This window comes from Salvelinus sp. IW2-2015, linkage group LG23 (genome assembly GCF_002910315.2).
Source record: "Salvelinus sp. IW2-2015 linkage group LG23, ASM291031v2, whole genome shotgun sequence".
Classification (NCBI taxonomy): domain Eukaryota; kingdom Metazoa; phylum Chordata; class Actinopteri; order Salmoniformes; family Salmonidae; genus Salvelinus; species Salvelinus sp. IW2-2015.
The window spans coordinates 12,331,780-12,352,133 of record NC_036863.1 but is presented as its reverse complement, the minus strand read 5'-3'; the positions used below and the strand labels follow the sequence as shown (position 1 = coordinate 12,352,133).

The following is a 20,354-nucleotide window of genomic DNA, read 5'->3' as shown; positions in this document are numbered from 1 at the left end:
AATCTGTTGGAGCAAATGATCATATAAAGGTAGGAGTACACTAGTTGGGAGGGGCAGTCTGACACACAGGCAGTCCTCTGCCAGGGGGAAGTTGGTGCCAATGATTCAAAAGTGTATTGTTTATTACATGTAGAATTGAAGACTGGGGAGACAACTATACTGTAGGTCTGGTATATCAACATGAGCTTATAGATTGGTTTTCTATGTTTTGTCTGTTACTCTTCAATACCTTTTTGTTAACTTTACTCTATTTTCTTTCATATTAATACGATCTTGTACATTTGTCATAATAAAAAGCTTTTTTAAACAAGGAATGGTAGGCCTACTTGTTTTCTGTCTCTTGAAAAGGGGAGAGGACAGCATGATGGTGTGAAATATTGATACAATCAGCTTTCTGACTAATGCAGGCATATCCACTTGAGAACCGTGCTTCTGGCCTTTCTAGGGAGTTTTTCCTAGCCACCGTGCTTCTACATCTGCATTGCTTGCTGTTTGGGGTTTTAGGCTGGGTTTCTGTACAGCACTTTGAGATATCCGCTGATGTAAGAAGGGCTTTATAAATAAATTTGATTTGAGAACATCTGGAGGAAGTGTTGAGGGGGCATGTTTCCTTAAAGATGCATTCATGGAAGTTTAGTTGCTATTGTTTTCTCCAGAAATGTTGACGTGTGTGGTTGCTGTATGGTTTATTTACACGTCTTAACTCATGAAAACAATATTTTAGGTCGTTTTTTTTGTTGCTAATCGATGTAGAGAGGTGTGCCCCTTTCTGTCAAATTAGGGCATTTCTGGAAAATACTTGTCTATTTTAGGTGGACTTTTGGCTCAAGAGCACCCCTAGTCGTTATTAAAGTTCCGTATGGTTTATTTGCGAGTTTGTTTTGCATGGTCGGGTGCCCCGGGTGGATTGGAGACGTCATTTACGTACCAATGGAATGGTCTACATACAAACTCCGCATACCCGGAGCACTGGGCCTTTTAAAACGAACTCGCCCACTTTATAAACAACCAAATTACAGCGCTCAGAGGATAAATCGGCTGCTCCGCCCAAATCTCAATTAGACTACGCTCCGCCAACTACAGAAACTGGTGTGGAAATCAGTTCGTTTGGAGTAAAATAACCATCGGAAAGGGGTCTGAAAAAGACTTTCAGAACACAGCAAGGCAACTAAAGGAGCGCAGTGTCATTCTCGTAACCGAATTGTCCAGGTAACCTCAAAATTCTCCGGACATCATACATCTTTGTTTATAAATCTGCAGATAGGTGGAAACTATCCTATCAACATGTTTAATTCACTCCAGGCGGGTTGGGAGGACAGGGAAGCCACGATGGTGAATCTGAAAAACGTATCTCCTCCAAGTGAAGGAATACGGTGCAATCAAGGTGAAATCACCGCTGTTTGGAATGGTGAAGGGCTGGGACCAGGGACTCTGTACATTGCAGAAACGTGAGTGTTTCCAGATTACTTATCAAGAAACTGCGCGTTTTGATTGAAATCGACTAGTATGTGTTTGACAAAGGCCTTTCCTCATATTGGCTACCTGAAGTGCGTAAAATGTATTTTTAATTACATTTTTGTCTAATCTCTTGTCAGATGTGTATCATGGTTCGATGGGTCTGGAATGGGGTTTTCTTTGAAATACCCGTCAATCAGCCTCCATGCAATCTCACGCGACTTTACTGCGTACCCAGGAGAGCACCTGTACGTCATGGTCAACACCAAACTCAACGGTGAGGTTCCTCCAAAGATACTTTGTCTTTCTCTCAATTCCAGTGTATTCAGAATAGTCTCACTTTCCGAGGTGCAATGAGACCATACCATTATGAAAAGTTGAGCCTGTACATAGACCTAATTATTGTATACAATTATGCTCAAAAACGTTGCTTCGACATAAGCGGTTTCTCACAGTCGGGTGCATGCCAAGACAGACGGCATTGCCTACATTTTGTACACACAAGTAAGGGTGTATTCATTTATTCTGATTCCGTTTCAAAACGTTTCGCAACAAACCGTTAAATTACAAAACGTTTTACTTTTGGAGTAAAGAGTTTCTCTAAGACAAATTCACGAAGGGCCCTCAGTTTCTTTCTCTTTGGTTCCCAACGTTAACGTAACCAGTTTCCATTGCACACGATTTTGCAACTTAATTTGACTAATGCCTTTTCATTAAAAAAAATGAAAATAAAAGCAACCCTCAAAACAGCCCAAATGACATAAGCATTTATTTATTGTTCACCATAATAACTAATGATTCACACTGGCATGCCTCCTGTCCTGCCTGGTCTCATAGACTAGACGTAGCATAGTAAACGTGAACCCGGGATAACTCCATTAGTTTGGTATGGTTACGTAAGACAGATTAGTTACTTAATGCAGAATCAAAAGTAGGGTGGATGGGTGGGCATATAAAGCAAACGCCTAGCAACCCAAAGGTTGCGAATTCAAATCTTATCACGGACAACTTTAGCATTTTAACCTAACTCCTAAACTTAACAATAAAGCCTAGCTAATGTGTAAAATATTTTACATTTAGCAAGTTCTTAACATATCATATGAAATGGGTGATGGACAACCACAAATTAATACATACCATACGAAATGTGTCATACTAAATGGAGTTCCTCGGATTTACATCAAGAATAATAGAAAATACTCTTGAGACCAGGTTGTCCTGTCAGGAACAGCCACCATTCATCCCACACATACTCACCCGCTGCTGAATGGCCTGTTTTTACCCCCTAGAGAGGCTCATTGTCATATTGCGGATGGGCGAGCTGCCAGTCACGGTTGCTCGGACATCCGATGCTCTTGAGAGCTTATTTACAGCTGAGTTGCTGCAGAGACTAAACAATAAGCAGTGTTTTTGCTTTATGTCTCAGGTCATGCCAAGGTCATTATAGACTTCACTTGCTCGCTTATGCCTATTCGTTGTGCCAATTGTTGTATTGTCGAAGGAACCTGCAAGTAAGCATTCTGTTGGACTGTGTATACCATGTGTATCCTGTACATACGACTAACAAAATGTGGAACTTTAAATTAAACTTAATTTTATTAATGCCAGTTAACTCTGATTGTAGTGCTCTTAGATTCATAAGCCGCTTGGCCACCTTCCATCTTTCCTACCAAACAAGTGTGTTTTAAATGTAAATAAAATATTGTTCCATTTGCACGTTGGACACTTGCTTGTATAGGTAGTGTAAGATCAAAATGAAAGTATATATATTTTTCTTTGAGTTAAGCTTTGTGGGGCTTTCATTCCTTTTATGGAAAGAGCTGACATCCTTTGGGAGAGGAGGGTTTTCCTTAACACAAGTTCTAGACCAAGTGGATCTCTGGTCTAGTTCTATTACATATACCCACCTTGCGGTGCCTGTTTGGGAACACTTTTCCCAAGTCCGAAGGTGTATCTGTATACAGTTCTGATTGAAAAGTTGTCTTGTGCATTGCCGAGTAGGCAAGACTTGTCTGACATCTCATTACCCAGGAATGTTACACGAATACTGCAGTTTAACACGGCAAGATGTGTAGAGCAACATGGCATTATTGAGTAAATGTCATGAATCAAGCCCCTTACTCAGTTAATTTCAGAAATGTAAATAGTTAAACATTAAAGTTATCCTTTTTAGATAAAACAATACTAAATATATTCACTTGTCACCAGTAACTGATTTGAAATACCGTTTTGCAGTGGTCAACAGTATCCTCAACGGCACCTTCTTGGGTTGCACCATGGTGTAGCTGGAGGACAGCTATTTTCTGTCTTCCTCTGGGTACATTGACTTCAATACAAACCCTTGGAGGCTCATGTTTCTCAACCCCTTAAATAGACTTCAACAGTAATTATGACGACTTCCGAAGGATGTTGCCCAACCTCAGCTCTTGCAGTATGAACTGACATGTTGTCCATCCAATTAATGGATCAGAGAATGAATTTAGCAGAGGTGTGGACTCGAGTCACATATGACTTGCAACTCGACTTTAACACCAGTGACTTGACTTGACTTGAGCCTTATGACTCGACCTGACTTGATGCCCAAATATGAAAAATTATGCTATTAAAAAGTGTGCAGCGCATCAATTGCATTTAACGGATTACAGTTTGAATCGGACAGCAGCCAATCAAATTGTGCCAGCTGAGAAAAAGTTGGGCGTGGCAGTGCAGAGGAACGTCGGCGGGTGAATTCAGATGGAGCCCTTGGAAAGATGATACCCAAAGATATAAAGACGACGCTGTATCAACAAAAAACATATTGCAACTTGCAAAACATGCGGGAAGGAAATTACAGACGGAGGCGCAACAATTTAACTTTGTTCGACATTTGAAGCTGACCAAAGAACGGTAAGTCGTGGCTAATCTAGCCGACAGCTATATATTTTATTACTTTACTAGTGTATCATGTAGGGTAACGTTAAATCAATGAGCCTCCAGTCAGTCAGTGCGGTAACGTGATCATTGCACCCAAGATTGCGCTACAACTGGCTAGGCAGTTGGTAGCCTAAATCCTGCCTGATGTTACTGCTGTTCCTAAAACCATTGACCTACTGTAACCACACAGAGAGAGTGTGTGTGTGAAGTTTGGGCGATTGTGTACAAGCCTACATCGCCTGATTGCTCATGGCTTCCCATGTATTTCCATGGAAATATGTTTATTTGGAAATGAATAAATGTATAGATATTTTTAAAAGCATTCATGATTTGCGTAAATGTAATATACTAACTATTACTCTTGTTAAAAATATGTATTACATTTGGTGAAGAGCACATTATGACTTGTTTAGGACTCAACTCAAAGTTTAGGACTTGGGATTTGCCTTGGGACTTGAGACTTACTTGTGACTTGTAAAACTATGACTTGGTCCCACCTCTGGGATATAGTACTGAAAGAATAAGCTAGTCTAGCTAGCTAGCCCTGTTCACCCAGGACTGCGCGGCAACGCATGACTCCAGCACCACCATCAAGTTTACTGACGATGGTGGTAGGCCTGATCACTGGCGATGAGACCACCTACAGGGAGGAGGTTAGTGACCTGACAGTGTGGTGCCAGGACATCAAGCTCTCCCTCAACATCAGTGAGACCAAGGAGCTGATCGTGGACTACAGGAAACGGTGGCAGCACGTCCACATCGACAGGGCTACAGTGGAAGTGGGTCAAGAGCTTCAAGTTCCTTAGTGTCCAAATCACTTGCATGCGATGACTCCCCCCCCCCCCCTCTTGACTGGCTGCATCACTGCTTGGTATGGCAACAGCACCACCCTCAATCGCATGGTGCTACAGAGGGTGGTGCGGACAGCCCAGTACATCACCGTGGCCAAGCTCCCTGCCATCCAGGACCTCTCAGGCAGTGTGACAGACAGGAAGGCCAGAAAAAATGTCACATTCCAGCCACCCAAACCAGACTTTTCTCTGCTTCCGCACAGCAAGCAGTATCGGTGCATCTGACACAAACCGCTTCTATCCCCAAGCCATAAAACTGCTAAATAGCTAACAGTCCATGTAGCCATTCTCTGAGTTGACCCTTGTATTTTATTTTTACAGTCTATGCACACTTGCAGAACTCTACACACTCACTGACTCAACACACATAACATACACACACATTTATACTGACTATGCGCACACACACTCGCATAAAATCTTAATTTACATTGCTGCTACTGTTTCAAATATCCTGATGCCTAGTCACCTTACCCATATACACACTTTTGGTCATGTAGTGTATATGGACACCTGCTCTTTGAACATCTCATTCCAAAATCATGGGCATTAATATGGAGTTGGTCCCCCCCCCCCTCCTTTGCTGCTATAACAGCCTCCCCTCTTCTGGGAAGGCTTTCCACTAGATGTTTGAACATTGCTGCGTGGACTTGCTTCCATTCAGCCACGAGCATTAGTGAGGTCGGGCACTGATGTTGGGTGATTAGGCCTGGCTCGCAGTCAGCGTTCCAATTAATCTCCAAGGTTTGATGGGGTTGAGGTCAGGGCTTTGTGCAGGCAAGTCGAGTTCTTCCACACCGTTCTCGACAAACCATTTCTGTATGGACATCCTTTTGTGTACAGGGGCATTGTCATGCTGAAACAGGGAAGGGTCTTCCACAAAGTCGGAAGCACAGAATTGTCTAGAATGTTATTGTATGCTGTAGTGTTAAGATTTTCCTTCAATGGAATTAAGGGGCCTAGCCTGAACCATATAAAAACAGCCTCTCAACTAAACTTTAGTTGGCACTGTACGTTCTGCTGGCATCCGCAAAACCCAGATTCGTCCGTTGGACTGCCAGATGGTAAAGCGTCATTCATCACGCTAGAGAACACGGTTCCACTGCTCTGTGTGTGTGTGGGAGAATACACTCACCAGTAGCCCTAGTTGCATATGCAGGTGTGCCATAATGTGAGTGTCATGAGATTGCAACAGAGCTCTGTTCCACTTCTGACTCTATAACTGTGTTTACACTGGCAGCCCAACTCTGATCTTTTGCCCAATTTTTAGTAGCAAAAGATCTGTCTGATTGGTCAAAAGACAAATTAAGTGATATAAATCTGAATTGGGCTCCCTGTGTAAACAGACTAACAAGTCTTCTCTCTATCCCCCCCCCCCCCCCCCCCCCCCCCCCCCCCCCCCCCCCCCCCCCCCCACCCCCAGATAAGTGTGCGGAGGAAGAGGATAATGAGAGTACTGATGATGACTGCAACGCGGATTCCATAAGTCCTGTTACAGAGATCCGTTTTGTGCCCAGTGATAAGGCTACCTGTAAGTGGGAACTGTGGAATACCATTCATGCATACTTCACCCTATTGTGAGCTCGTAATAGATATTCTTCAGGCCTGAGCTAAATTTGAAAAATGAACCTCAAAGGAATGTTACTTAGATTGGACCAAATTGATGGTCCCTTTTACAGCTGTAAATCTATGGTTTGGGGAAAGGGTTGGTTTGGACAACTTTCCAAAATACTTTTAGTTTGTTTTCCACCCTCCAGTGGAGCCCATGTTCTCAGCCATCTCTGAATGCCAGGCCCTGCACCCTGACCCTGAAGACTCCGACTCTGACTTTGAGGGAGATGAGTACGATGTTGAAGAAGCTGGTGAGTGAGCACACCATGACCATGTTCAGTATTCATTAGGGCACACAACAGAATGTTTTGCAACGGGGAAACAAATTAACCTTTCCCATTGGACAAGTCCAGGTAGTCCCTCCCTGCTTTAGTCTTCCTGCTGTTTTGGCGACTAATGAACACAACCCATCTTTCTTGCCTACAAATTAACTTATTTCTTGACATCTAGACTTGGATGTTTCATGTCCAAATGTCCTCAGTGCACCTCCTCGATACCTTGACAACTGTTCTGTGATCAGTATAAGGATGCACATTAATTTGTCTCATTCAGGTTGTTGGACTATGTCAGTGCTAAAAGAATAATTAAAGTTGGCTAACTTTCACCAAAGTATATATCTGGTGTATGATGCCATGCCTTAACGCATAAAGTAACTGTACCCCCCCCCCCCCTTTTATTTTAATTTTTTTTACTTTCATTTGAAAACCACAACATACTTTACAGTCCCACAGAATACTTTAATTGGGGTGCCCAATGTCAACTATATGTGGACATTTGACTAACCTTTCGGTCTCCTGTCTCCCCACCCACAGAACAGGGTCAGATAGACCTGCCCACATTTTACAACTTTGAGGAGGGTCTGTCCCAGCTCACCCTGGAGGGCCAGGCCACCCTGGAAAGACTGGAGGGGATGCTGGCCGACTCTGCATCCCAGAAACACCACTGCATGGCCGGGGTCAGGCCCGAGGACACCCCAACGGGATGCTGCAATGGTATAAGCTTGAAATGCAATAGAATGTGGTCTGCATTGCTTTGTATATGTACATGGGTCATGTTCATTAGGGCATGCAATGGAAAAAGAAAATGAGTCCAAGTTGAACCTCACCATTTCAGTCTTTCTGTTTGGTGCCTAATGAACACCCTTGATTTGGGTAACAGTAGGTCCTAGGGGGTGGACATTTTGTGGTAGGACTGGAAAAATGCAAGATGCTCTGAAGATGCATGAAACATCAGCGACACACATCAGCATTAGATTATTGAAGGGAATCAATTTGCCGTCCTGAACCTCCTGCCAGGGTTTTACTTAAACAGTACTAAGCACCCCATCAGTAGGCTAGCCTCGAATTCCAAACTGAATAACGCTACGTTTCACTATTGTTTGAAGTAGCCCTTATGTTACTGAATGTATTCATTTCGTTATCAACAAATGCTGCAAAAAGTACAGATGTGAAAATGCACAAAATGAACAGTAATATTTGGTTTGTCTAGTCAGCTGGACAGTTTTTTTGTCCAACTTTTGATCTATTAATTTCCCAATAATCTTGACTGTTCGCTTTCAATTTCTACCATGGTTATGCATATGCTTTTCATATTTCTACTGTAAGAAACATTTTAATTGAGTGGTCCCTGATATAGGCCAATTCTCATGAGTGTTAAGGGTTAAGAAACGCAGCAAATTCAGCTGTTTAAGGCTTGTTCAGCAGTCCAGTAGAAATAAAATGTAAGCTAAAGCACTAGCACACAAGTACACCTATTAATGTACAGTGCATTTGGAAAGTATTCAGACCCCTTGATCTTTTTCACATTTTGTTACGTTACAGCCTTATTCTAAAACTGATTTAAATGTTTTTTTCCCACCTCAATCTACACACAATACCATAATACCCATAATGACAAAGCAACAAGTTTGACATTTTTGCACATAAAATAAAAAACTGATTTCACATTTACATAAGTATTCAGACCCTTTACTCAGTACTTTGTTGAAGCACCTTTGGCAGAGATTACAGCCTCGAGTCTTCTTGGGTATGACGCTACAAGCTTGGCACACGTATTTGGGGAGTTTCTCCCATTCTTCTCTGCATATCCTCTCAAGCTCTGTCAAGTTGGATGGAGAGTGTCGCTGCACAGCTATTTTCAGGTCTCTCCCTCCAGAGATGTTAGATCGGGTTCAAGTCCGGGCTCTGGCTGGGCCACTCAAGGACATTCAGAGACTTGTCCCGAAGCCACTCCTGCGTTGTTTTGGCTATGTGCTTAGGGTCGTTGTCCTGTTGGAAGGTGAACCTTCGCCCCAGTCTGAGAACCTGCTCCAGAGCACTCAGGACTTCATCAAGTATCTCTCTGTACTTTGCTCCGTTCATCTTCCCCTCGAGCCTTACTAGTCTCCCAGTTCCTGCCCCTGAAAAACATCCCCACTGCATGATGCTGCCACCACATTGCTTCACCGTAGGGATGGTGCCAGGTTTCCTCCAGATGTGGCGCTTGGAATTCAAGCCAAAGAGTAAACTCTGTTTCATCAGACCAGAGAACATTGTTTCTCATGGTCTGAGAGTCCTTTAGTAGGTGCCTTTTGGCAAACTCCAAGAGGGCTGTCATGTGCCTTTAACTGAAGAGTGGCTTCTGTCTGGCCACTCTACCATAAAGGCCTGATTGGTGGAATGCTGCAGAGATGGTTGTCCTTCTGGAAGGTTCTACCATCTCCACAGAGCAACTCTGGAGCTCTGTTAGTGACCATTGGATTCTTGGTCACCTCCCTGACCAAGGGCCTTCTCCCCCGATTGCTCAGTTTGTCTAGGAAGAGTCTTGGTGGTTCCAAACATCTTCCATTGGATGCCACTGTGTTCTTGAAGACCTTCAATTCTGCAGCCAATTTCTTTTTTGTTGGTTTCTTTCCCCAGATCTGTGCCTCTACACAATCCTGTCACGGAGCTCTAGGGATAATTCCTTCAAACTCATGGCTTGCTCTGACATGCACTGTCAACTGTGGGACCTAATGTAGAGAGGTGTGCCTTTTCAAATCATGTCCAATCAATTGAATTTACCACAGGTGGACTCCGATCACATTGTAGAAACATCAAGGACGATCAATGGAAACAGGATGCACCTGAGCTCAATTTCAAGTCTTATAGCAAAGGGTCTGAATACTTATGGAAATGTTTTTTACTTCTAAACCTGTTTTCGCTTTGTCATTATGGGGTATTGTATGTACAGTTGAAGTCGGAAGTTTACATACACCTTAGCCAAATGCATTTAAACTCAGTTTTTCACAATTCCTGACATTTAATTCTAGTAAAAATAACCTGTCTTAGGTCAGTTAGGAATACCACTTTATTTTAAGAATGTGAAATGTCAGAATAATAGGAGAGAATTATTTATTAGAACAAGTTCTCATTAACAACTGTGACCTGACCAAGATAAAGCAAAGCAGTGCGACAACAACACAGTTACACATAAACAAACGTACAGACAATAACACAATAGAAAAGAAAAATAGACAAATCTATTTAGTGCTTGCAGATGTAGGGAGGTAGGCAATAAATAGGTAATGGAGGTGAAAAAAAAAAACAGTTTAGCATTAATACTGGAGTGATAGATGTGCAAGTAGAGATACTGTTGTGCAAGAGGGTAAGTAATAATATGGGGATGAGGTAGTTGAGTGTGCTATTTACAGATTGGCTGTGTACAGTGATCGGTAAGCTGCTCTGACAGCTGATGCTTAAAGTTAGAGAGGGAGATATGACTCCAGCTACAGAGATTTTTGCAATTCGTTCCAGTAATTGGCAGCAGAGAACTGGAAATGGAAAGGCGGCCAAAGGAAGTGTTGGCTTTGGGGATGACCAGTGCAATATACAGTTGAAGTTGGACGTTTACATACACCTTAGCCAAATACAGTTAAACTCAGTTTTTCACAATTCCTTACATTTAATCCTTGTAAAAAGTCCCTGTTTTAGGTCCGTTAGGATCACCACTTTATTTTAAGAATGTGAAATGTGAGCATAACAGTAGAGAATTATTTATTTCAGCTTTTATTTCTTTCATCACATTCCCAGTGGGTCAGACGTTTACATGCACTCAATTAGTATTTGGTAGCATTGCCTTTAAATTGTTTAACTTGGGTCAAACGGTTCGGGTAGCCATCTACAAGCTTCCCACAATAAGTTGGGTGAGTTTTGGCCTATTCCTCCTGACAGAGCTGGTGTAACTGAGTCAGGTTTGTAGGCCTCCTCGCTCGCACATGCTTTTTCAGTTCTGCCCACACATTTTCTGTAGGATTGAGGTCAGGGCTTTGTAATGGCCGCTCCAATAATTTTACTTTTATCCTTAAGCCATTTTGCCACAAATTTGGAAGTATGCTTGGGGTCATTGTCCATTTGGAAGACCCAATTGCGACCAAGCTTTAACATCCTGACTGATGTTGCTTCAATATTTTCCATCTTCATGATGCCATCTATTTTGTGAAGTGCACCACTCCCTCCTGCAGCAAAGCAGCCCCACAACATGATGCTGCCACCCCCGTGCTTCACGGTTGGGATGGTGTTCTTCGGCTTGCAAGCATCCCACTTTTTAACGATGGTCATTATGGCCAAACAGTTCTATTTTTGTTTCATCAGACCAGAGGACATTTCTCCAAAAAGTATGATCTTTGTCCCCATGTGCAGTTGCAAACCGTAGTCTCGCTTTTTTTATGGCGGTTTTGTAGCAGTGGCTTCTTCCTTGCTGAGCAGCCTTTCAGGTTATGTCGAAATAGGACTCGTTTTACTGTGGATATAGATACGTTTGTACCTGTTTCCTCCAGCATCTTCACAAGGTCCTTCGCTGTTGTTCTGGGGTTGACTTGTGCTTTTTGCACCAAGTACGTTCATCTCTAGGAGACAGAATGCGTCTCCTTCCTGAGCGGTATGACGGCTGCGTGGTCCCATGGTGTTTTATATTTGCATACTATTGTTTGCACAGATGAACGTGGTACCTTCAGGCATTTGGAAATTGCTCCCAAGGATGAACCAGACTTGTGGAGGTCTACAATTCTTTTTTTTCTGAGGTCTTTGCTGATTTCTTTTGATTTTCCTATGATGTCAAGCAAAGAGGCACTGAGTTTGAAGGTAGGCCTTGAAATACATCCACAGGTACACTGTGGAATTGACTATCAGAAGCTTCTAAATCCATTACATTTTCTGGAATATTCCAAGCTGTTTTAAAGGGAGAGTCAACTTAGTGTATGTAAACATCTGACCCACTGGAATTGTCGTACAGTGAAGTAATCTCTAAACAACTGTTGGAAAAATTACTTGTCATGCACAAAGTAGATGTCCTAACCGACTTGCCAAAACTATAGTTTAACAAGAAATTTGTGGAGTGGTTGAAACACTTAGGTTGAAGTCATTAACTAGTTTGTGAACTTCTGACTTCAACTGTAGATTGAAGATTTAAAAAATCTATTTTAGAATAAGGCTGTAACAAAACATGGGAAAAGTCTAGGGGTCTGAATACTGTCCGACTGCACTGTATGATGTTAGAAGGAAATGCATAGTCTTGTTTTCATTTGAACTCTCACTGGATTATTACCACCCCAAATCCTTTTAGGTCAAGGGACATAAAGTGTTTTCTTTTTTTGAGGGTCTTATTTATTAGGGCACGCAGCAGAAAGCTCTTTAAAATGTTTTGCAATAGAAATTGGTGTATAAGTTGTCTCCCTGTTTGTCAGTTTTCTGTTTGGTGCTGAATGAATACCACCCACGGGTCTGCTTTAGGAGATTAAGCTCAGATTGAGTGGCACACCACCAGCAGATGGCCCAAGTGAAGCAATCAAGCAGACTTCCGACAGTCACCACCTTTTGTGGTGACGTTTCCACTAGTTACAGATCTAGAATCAGCTTCCACTCCCCTAATCTTATCCTTTAGTGAAGGAAATGCAAAATGGATCCAAGATCATGTAGGGGCAACTTCACCCTTCACCACGTTAGACATGTTGACACCTAAGTCAAACTTTATTGGTCATGTGCACATATTTAGCAGATGTTATTGTGGGTGTAGCGAAATGCTTGTTCCTAGCTCAAACAGTGCAGTAGTATCTAACATCTAAAAAACGTTGAGTGAGGTTGTTTTCCTGACACCACTCTCCCAGGGCCCTCGCCTCCTCCCTGTAGCCTGTCTTATTGTTGGTAATCAGGCCTACTACTGTTGTCATCGGAAAAGATCTGCAAAATCTGTTATCTGAGTTGGAGGTGTGCGTGGCCACGCAGTCAAAGGTGAACAGGGAGTACAGGAGGGGGCTTAGCGCACACACCCTTGTGGGGCCCTTGTGTTGCGGATCAGCAAAGTGGAGGTGTCCGTAAACACTCCAGCCCGCTTGTCTGTGCATGCTCTGAGGACGTAGCTACAGATGCCGTCTGGGCCGGCAGCCTTGCGAGGGTTAACGCGCATAATTGTCTTACTCAATGGCTACGGAGAAGGAGAGCCCACAGTCCTGCGTCGGTGGCTCTGTGTTATCCTCAAAAGCGGGCGACGGTGTTTAGCTTGTCCGGTTTTCCCTTTGTAGTCCGTGGTTGTCTGTAGACCCTCTCACATCTTGTCTGAGCCATTGAATTGCGACTCTACTTTGGCTCTGTACTGACCTTTTTGCGTGTTTGATTGCCTTATGTAGGGAAAAACTACACTGTTTGTATTCGGCCATATTCCCAGTCACCTTGCCATGGTTAAATGCGGTGGTTCGCGCTTTCAGTTTTATGCAACTGCTGCCATCTATCCACGGTTTCTGAGTTGGGTAGGTTTTAAGTCACAGTGGGTACAACATCTCCTATAAACTTCCTGTTGATCTCAACCATATTCATTGACGTGATTCTCAGAGGCTACCCAGAACATATCCCAGTCCGCGTGATCAAAATCTTGAAGCATGAATTCCAATTGATCAGACCAGTGTTGAATAGACCTTAGCATGGGTACTTCCTGTTTGAGTTTCTGCCTATAGGAAGGGAAGAGCAAAATGGAGTCGCTCAGATTTGCAGAAGGGAGGGTGCGGGAAGGCCTTGTAGGCATTTTTGAAAAGTTGAGTAGCAGTGGTCCAATGTTTTACCGGAGCGAGTACTACAGTCAATTTGTTGGTAGAACTTCAGTAACGTTTTCCTGAAATTTGCTTTGATATGTGGTTTCCAGTTTTCATAAAGTCCAGTGAAGTTCCTTGAGGGCCGTTGTGGTATTGGCTTGAGGGGGAATATACACGGCTGTGACTAACCAAAGATAATTATCTTGTGAGGTAATATGGTCAGCATTTGAGGTATTCTTGGTCGGGGGAACTAAAGGACTTGAGTTCCTGTATGTTATCACAATCGCACCATGAGTAGTTAATGATGAAACATACACCCCTGCCTTCTTCCCAGAGAGATTTATTCCTGTCTCCGTGATGTACTGAGAACACAGCTGGCTGTATGGACAGTATATCCCGATAGAGCCATGTTTCCGTGAAACCGAGTATGTTACAATCCCTGATGTCTCTCTGGAAGGAGGTGCTCGTCTACTTTATTATCCAGAGGCTGAACAATGGTGAGTAATATACTCGGAAGCAGTGGATGGTGTGCATGCCTCGTGAGTCGGACCAGAAGTCCACTCCGAATACGTCTTCTCCGCCGGCGGTGTTTTGGAGCAGCCTCTGGAATAAGTTAAATTGCCTTGGGGGGGGGGGGGGGGGTACGAACAAATGATCCAATCCGGGAAAATCATAATGCTGGTGAGTTACCGCTGCTCTGATATCCAAAAGTAATTTATGGCTGTAGGTAATAACACAATTCTGGGCTAATAATGTAAGAAATAACCCAAACTAAATCATGCAAAGTTGCTTAGGAGCAGAACTGCCATATCTGTCGTCGCCATCTTACATTACATGCCAGCATAGCACATTCCATTCCATTTCGGTCGGGGTGTAGTGTCATGTATATGCTACAGCGAATGTCCTATATAGGTTTATGAGTTGTGACTGAGGTGTTTGAAACAGGATGGCGGAGTGCACTTGTTGCATGCATTCCATAAATTCTATAGGTCAATGCTGCTGGTTCCACAAAGCTTTGCTTTGCTACGCTGCTGCCTGGCTTTTCTGAATCAGAGTGCAATTGACACCCGACACTAACCTTTTTGGTCTGTGACCTTAGGGTAGCTAGTGTATCCCCAGCCTATTCTTGATTATATTCCACTTATTTGAACTATTCTAGTTCTAGCATGGCTGATCTGATACCATGAACTGGTCAACTAATCGTCAAGCCTTTGATTAGTAAGCCTTTCCTCAAACGAACTGCTTAACTGAATGAACAGCGACAAAGTGAAATATGAGTATTTATTAAAATAGTTTTGGTCATAGCCTCATCTCAGGAATTATCCTTGGAGCCGGATGATATGATTGCAGGTAGCTAGCCCAATGGGGGAAAACTTCCATCAATTACCCCAACCCCCCCCCCCTGCTGGGAGAAAGGAGTCTGATGGGTTTTAAACTGGTGTTTTTAAGATTATAAGTGCCTTTGAACGGGGTATGGTAGTTGCCAGGTGCACCGTTTTTTTAAGAACTGCAACACTGCTGGGTTTTTCACACTCCAGTTTCATTTGTGTATCAAGAATGGTCCATAACGCAAAGGACATCCAGCCAATTTGGCACAACTGTGCGACGCATTGGAGTCAACATGGGCCAGCAGCCATGTGGAATGCTTTCAACACCTTGTAAAGTAAATGCCCCAACAAACAGAGGCCGTGTTGAGGGCAAAAGGGGGGGAGGGGGGGGTGCGCAACTCAATTTTAGGAAGGTGTTCCTAATGCTAGGTATACTCTGTGCAAGTGTCATTTTCAGTAGGGAAAGATTTTTGAATGGAGTGAAACGGGGAGGTACAGCCTTATCCAATGAACACATTTTCCCTTTCCATGGCAAAACATTTTGCTACAGTTTGATCTTCTGAACATTACCCAGGTGTCCAGAAGGGAAAGTTGTTTCATGAAATACTTCTGACTCCTACCCTTCCTCTCCACCTCCAGAGTGTGGTGCAGTAGGGGTCTCAGGACAGTTTGAAGACGCCGACGTTGATCATTGGTAAGACTTTCACCCTCCTCCTTGGAATAGGTTATAGTGATTTAGATTTTCATTGGATAATTAAAAGTACAGTACCAGTCAAGTTTGGACACACCTACTCATTCCAGGGGTTTCCTTTTTTTAAAACTTTTTTCTACATTGTAGAATAATAGTGAAGACAACTATAAAATAACACATGGAATCATGTAGTAACCAGAAGTGTTAAAATCAAAATATATATTTGAGATTCTTCAAAGTAGCCATCCTTTGCCTAACCAGCTTTGCACACTCTTGGCATTCTCTCAACCAGCTTCACAAAGGATGTCACCTGGAATGCATTTCAATTAACAGGTGTGCGTTGTTCATTTGTGGAATTTCTTTCTTTAATGTGTTTGAGCCAAGCAGTTGTGTTAAGGTAGGGGGATATACAGAAGATAGCCCTATTTGGTAAAAGACCAAGACGATATTATGGCACGAACAGCTCAAATAGGAAAAGAGAAATGACAGTCCGTCATTACTTCAAGACACGAAGGTCAGTCAAGTTGGACAATTTCAAGAACTTTGAACATTTCAAGTGCAGTCGCAAAAACCATCAAGCGCTATGATGAAACTGGCTCTCATGAAGACAGCCTCAAAAGAACACCCAGAGTTACCTCTGCTTAATACGGTAAGTTAATTAGTTACCAACCTGAGAAATTGCAGCCCAAATAAATGCTTTTGAGTTCAAGTAAGACACATCTCAACTGTTCAGAGGAGACTGTGTGAATCAGGCCTTCATAGTCGAATTGCTGCAAAGAAACCACTACTAAAGGACCCCAATAAGAAGAGACTTGTTTGGGCCAAGAAACACGAGCAATGGACAGTAGACCGGTGGAAATATGTTCTTTGCTCGGAGTCAAAATTTGAGGTTTTTGGTTCCAACCGCTGTGTCTTTGTGAGACGCAGAGTAGGTGAATGGATGATTTCCGCATGTGTGGTTCCCACCGTGAAGCATGGAGGTGTGGGGGTGCTTTGCTGGTGACACTGATTTATTCAGAATTCAAGGCACACTTAACTTCTTTGGGCTTGGGGGCAGTATTTTGACGTCTGGATGACAAGCGTGCCCAAAGTAAACTGCCTGTTACTCAGGCCCAGAAGCTAGGATATGCATATAATTGGTAGATTTGGATAGAAAACACAAGTTTCCAAAACTGTTACAATGTCTGTGTATAACAGAACCGATATGGCAGGTGACAACCTGAGAAATCCATCCAGGAAGTGGGATTTTTTTGATGTGGGTGGTTTTCAATTGAATGCCTAATGGGTTAGGACCCAGATTGCAGTTCCTATGGCTTCCACTAGATGTCAACAGTCTTTAGACATTGTTTCAGGCTTGTTTTCTGAAATATCAAGAAGAATTAGACCTTTCTGTCAGGGGACTGGAGAAGCATGCAGTACTTGTTTGCGCGCATGACTGTGTGCGCGCCCTTCGTTGTTTTTCCTTTCTATTGAATACGCTATTGTCCGGTTGAAATATTAGATTTATTTAGACAATTGACAACCTGAGGATTAATTATAAACATCGTTTGACATGTTTCAACGAACTTTACCGGTACTATTAGGATGTATTCGTCAGCATGTTTTGACCGCCATGGAGCCAGTGGATTACTGAACAAAACGTGCCAACAAATCTGAGTTTTTGGGATATAAAGAGACTTTATTGAACAAAACAAACATTTATTGTGTAGCTGGGACTCTTGTGACTGCAACCAGATGAAGATCTTCAAAGGTAAGTGATTAATTTTATCTCTATTTCTGACTTTCGTGACTCCTCTACTTAGGAGGAAAATGTAGGAATGTTTGTATGCTTTTGTAAGCGGGGCGCTGTCCTCAGATAATCGCCTTTTTGAAATCTGACAAAGCGGCTGGATTAACAAGAAGTTAATCTTTAAGCCGATATATAACACTTGTATTTTTATGAATGTTTATGACTTTATTTTGAGTTTGGCGCGCTGCAATTTCACCGGCTGATGTCGAGGCGCCAGAGGTTTTAACCAGCATGGCTACCAGAGCATTCTGCCATCCCATCTGGTTTGCGCTTAGTGGGACTGTCATTTGTTTTTCAACAGGACAATGACCCAACATCTCCAGGCTATATAAGGGCTATTTGACCAAGAATGACAGTGGAGTGCTGCATCAGATGACCTAGCCTTCAATCACCCAACCTCAACCCAACTGAGATTGTTTGGGATGAGTTGGACCGCTGTGTGAAGGAAAAGCCGCTAACAAGTGCTCATTATGTGGGAACTCCTTCAAGACTGTTCGAAAAGAATTGCAGGTGAAGTTGGTTGAGAAAATGCCAAGAGTGTGCAAAGCTGCCATCAAGGCAAAGGGTGGCTACTTTGAAGAATCTGAAATATTTTGATTTCACTTTTCGTTGGTTACTACATTATTCCATATGTGTTAATAGTTTTGATGTCTTCACTTATTCTACAATATAGTAAAAATAAAGAAACCCTTGAATGAGTAGGTGTCTGAACTTTTGACTGGTACTGTACATAGAAGACTTCTCCAGCTGGTTGACTCATGTAATTCAGTGTTTCCATCACTAGCACACCTGATTCAACTAGTCAAAGCTCTTTTGTTAGCTGTGTCAGGTGTGTTAGTATTGGAATAGACTAAGTGTAACGGCTGGGTGTCCTTGAACAGCGGTTAGGGAAACACTTCTATTATGCCTCAATTATTTGGGATTATGATTGGCTCTATATACTCCTGTGCTGTTGTAAATGATTTAGTGTGATTATGAACTGCTCTGTTCCCGTGCGTCGCGCTAACGATCCCTGTACTGTAATCAAGCTGGGCAGTTCTAATATGCTCGTTGGCAGAGACTGCCTAGGATGGCCTGCAACTGATAAATTCCACCTTCCATTCACCCGTTGCACAAGTTCCCCCTAGACTTTACAGTGTGATTTAATCATTAACACACATGCTCCAGTCCCTTACCCAAAGGCCACCTATAGCATGTTTAAGCAGTCATTTTCTTTAGCGTTTTTTGGACTAATGGTGAGATGGCCATGATGTCACCATTGTCAGGTCCAGTTCCTGGCCACTAATCAGCCTTGTGAAATGTGATCTTGTGTTGCAGATGGAACAGAGGCCCTTGTTCGCACCCTCCTGACCGAAAGCTTTTTGAAAACGGGGGTATTAGGGTGGAATTGAAGTGTGGGGGGGCCTAAAGGTCTGATTGCGTAACACAGATGCAAGCAGAGCCAAGGCACTGGGTCTCTGAATGAGTACAGATAAATAATTTTAATTCTCACCCGGCTAATCTCTACTGGCAGGTCACGATAGGCCTCGAAGTCTGGAGGACTAAAGCAAATAACAACTCACTTTTTTGTGAAACGTTTCCATTTTTGTTACTGAAAGAATAGACCAGCCAGCAGATTTATTTTGAGCTTTGTATGTTCAAATAATAAAACTTGGTTTTGTATAAAGCAAAGTGTGTGTGTGAGAGAGCGAGAGTGGATGAATTGGTAGTCGAACATAATCTGTCATCTGAAATGAGCACACTTTCAAACAGCAACTCGTAAATCTTATCAACCTTCTACTGTAATTATCAACCTGCGTTTAACAAGTGATCAATTGCAGGATAAGGATTTGAGATGTAATGCTGGTGGGATGTTCAGTTGGCTGCCACAGACCAGCTCTAGAGCCATAACAACATTTGTTTGCTGAAAATACTTTGTTTGCCAACTGGCACCCTGGTTCAGTGGCATGGTGTGGATTTCTGTAGGACTGCTTCTCTTCCGGATGGGTTGGTGCCCACACTGCCCAGCCACTCTACACCCCCCCCCCCCCCCACCCCCCAGTTGTTGAAAGAAAGAGGCAGCTTTGTGTGGGGGGTCTGGCTATACTGACATGCAGAGAAAGAATGGATTCAGAGGGAGAGGATTTATGCTGAAATAGTGACCGCTCAGCACCCAATCACCATCCCAGCCCTCTGAGAAGGAACAATCAGAAGGGAAATAGCCTTCCCTAGACTTTCTGCACACAGTGTGCATTTTAATCAGAGGGAAAGCATTGTTGAATTAAATGTAGAATTACTTAATGAAAAATTGCATTAGGCTACTGGTTCCCAATGTATTTTTTTTATCCTGCTTTGGAATGTACTGCTAACTGATATCGGTTTCCACTAGCTCTAAAAAATGCAGGATAATGTGGATGTTGCTGAACAACCAGCTAACAATTTAAACTGTTTGGAAGAAACAAAGTTTTATATTCACATTTCAAAAGTGAGTTCACTTAAAATACTTTTGTCATCTTCAGGATCAGATTCTGAGCTAACAAGTTCTACAGTAAAGGATGTTGTGCGGTGTTGACTGTTTATTTCGTTTGTAATGATCAATTATGGCGATTGAATCTCTAAAGCCAACTGTACTGGACGGACACTCCACCCAGCTTACCGCCTTCCCCAGAGATTAAAATACTGATTTATACGATAACAT

At 42.8% G+C, this 20,354-nt stretch overlaps 1 protein-coding gene across 3 annotated transcripts; it reads left to right on the top strand.

The window, feature by feature from the left end:
- Nucleotides 1–945: 945 nt before the first annotated feature.
- On the top strand, nt 946–20,226 carry LOC111950466 (methylosome subunit pICln). 3 transcript variants are annotated; one of them, XM_023968073.2, is made up of 8 exons: nt 946–1,209; nt 1,303–1,448; nt 1,596–1,732; nt 6,643–6,750; nt 6,977–7,081; nt 7,643–7,822; nt 15,772–15,891; nt 18,995–20,226. In XM_023968073.2, the coding sequence occupies exons 2-7, from the start codon at nt 1,330–1,332 to the stop codon at nt 15,849–15,851; spliced, it is 729 nt and encodes a 242-aa protein (XP_023823841.1). In that variant the 5' UTR covers nt 946–1,209; nt 1,303–1,329; the 3' UTR covers nt 15,852–15,891; nt 18,995–20,226. The 3 variants fall into 3 exon arrangements, with proteins under 3 accessions (XP_023823841.1, XP_023823839.1, XP_023823840.1); XM_023968071.2 differs by having other exon boundaries at nt 947–1,448; XM_023968072.2 differs by having other exon boundaries at nt 954–1,448; nt 15,837–15,891.
- The last annotated feature ends 128 nt before the right edge of the window (nt 20,227–20,354 follow it).

Coding starts and splice junctions, on each gene's coding strand:
- LOC111950466 (XM_023968071.2), top strand. CDS start 1,285: ATGTTTAATTCACTCCAGGCGGGTTGGGAGGACAGGGAAGCCACGATG. Junction 1,449..1,595: donor ACTCTGTACATTGCAGAAAC/GTGAGTGTTTCC, acceptor ATCTCTTGTCAG/ATGTGTATCATGGTTCGATG. Junction 1,733..6,642: donor GGTCAACACCAAACTCAACG/GTGAGGTTCCTC, acceptor CCCCACCCCCAG/ATAAGTGTGCGGAGGAAGAG.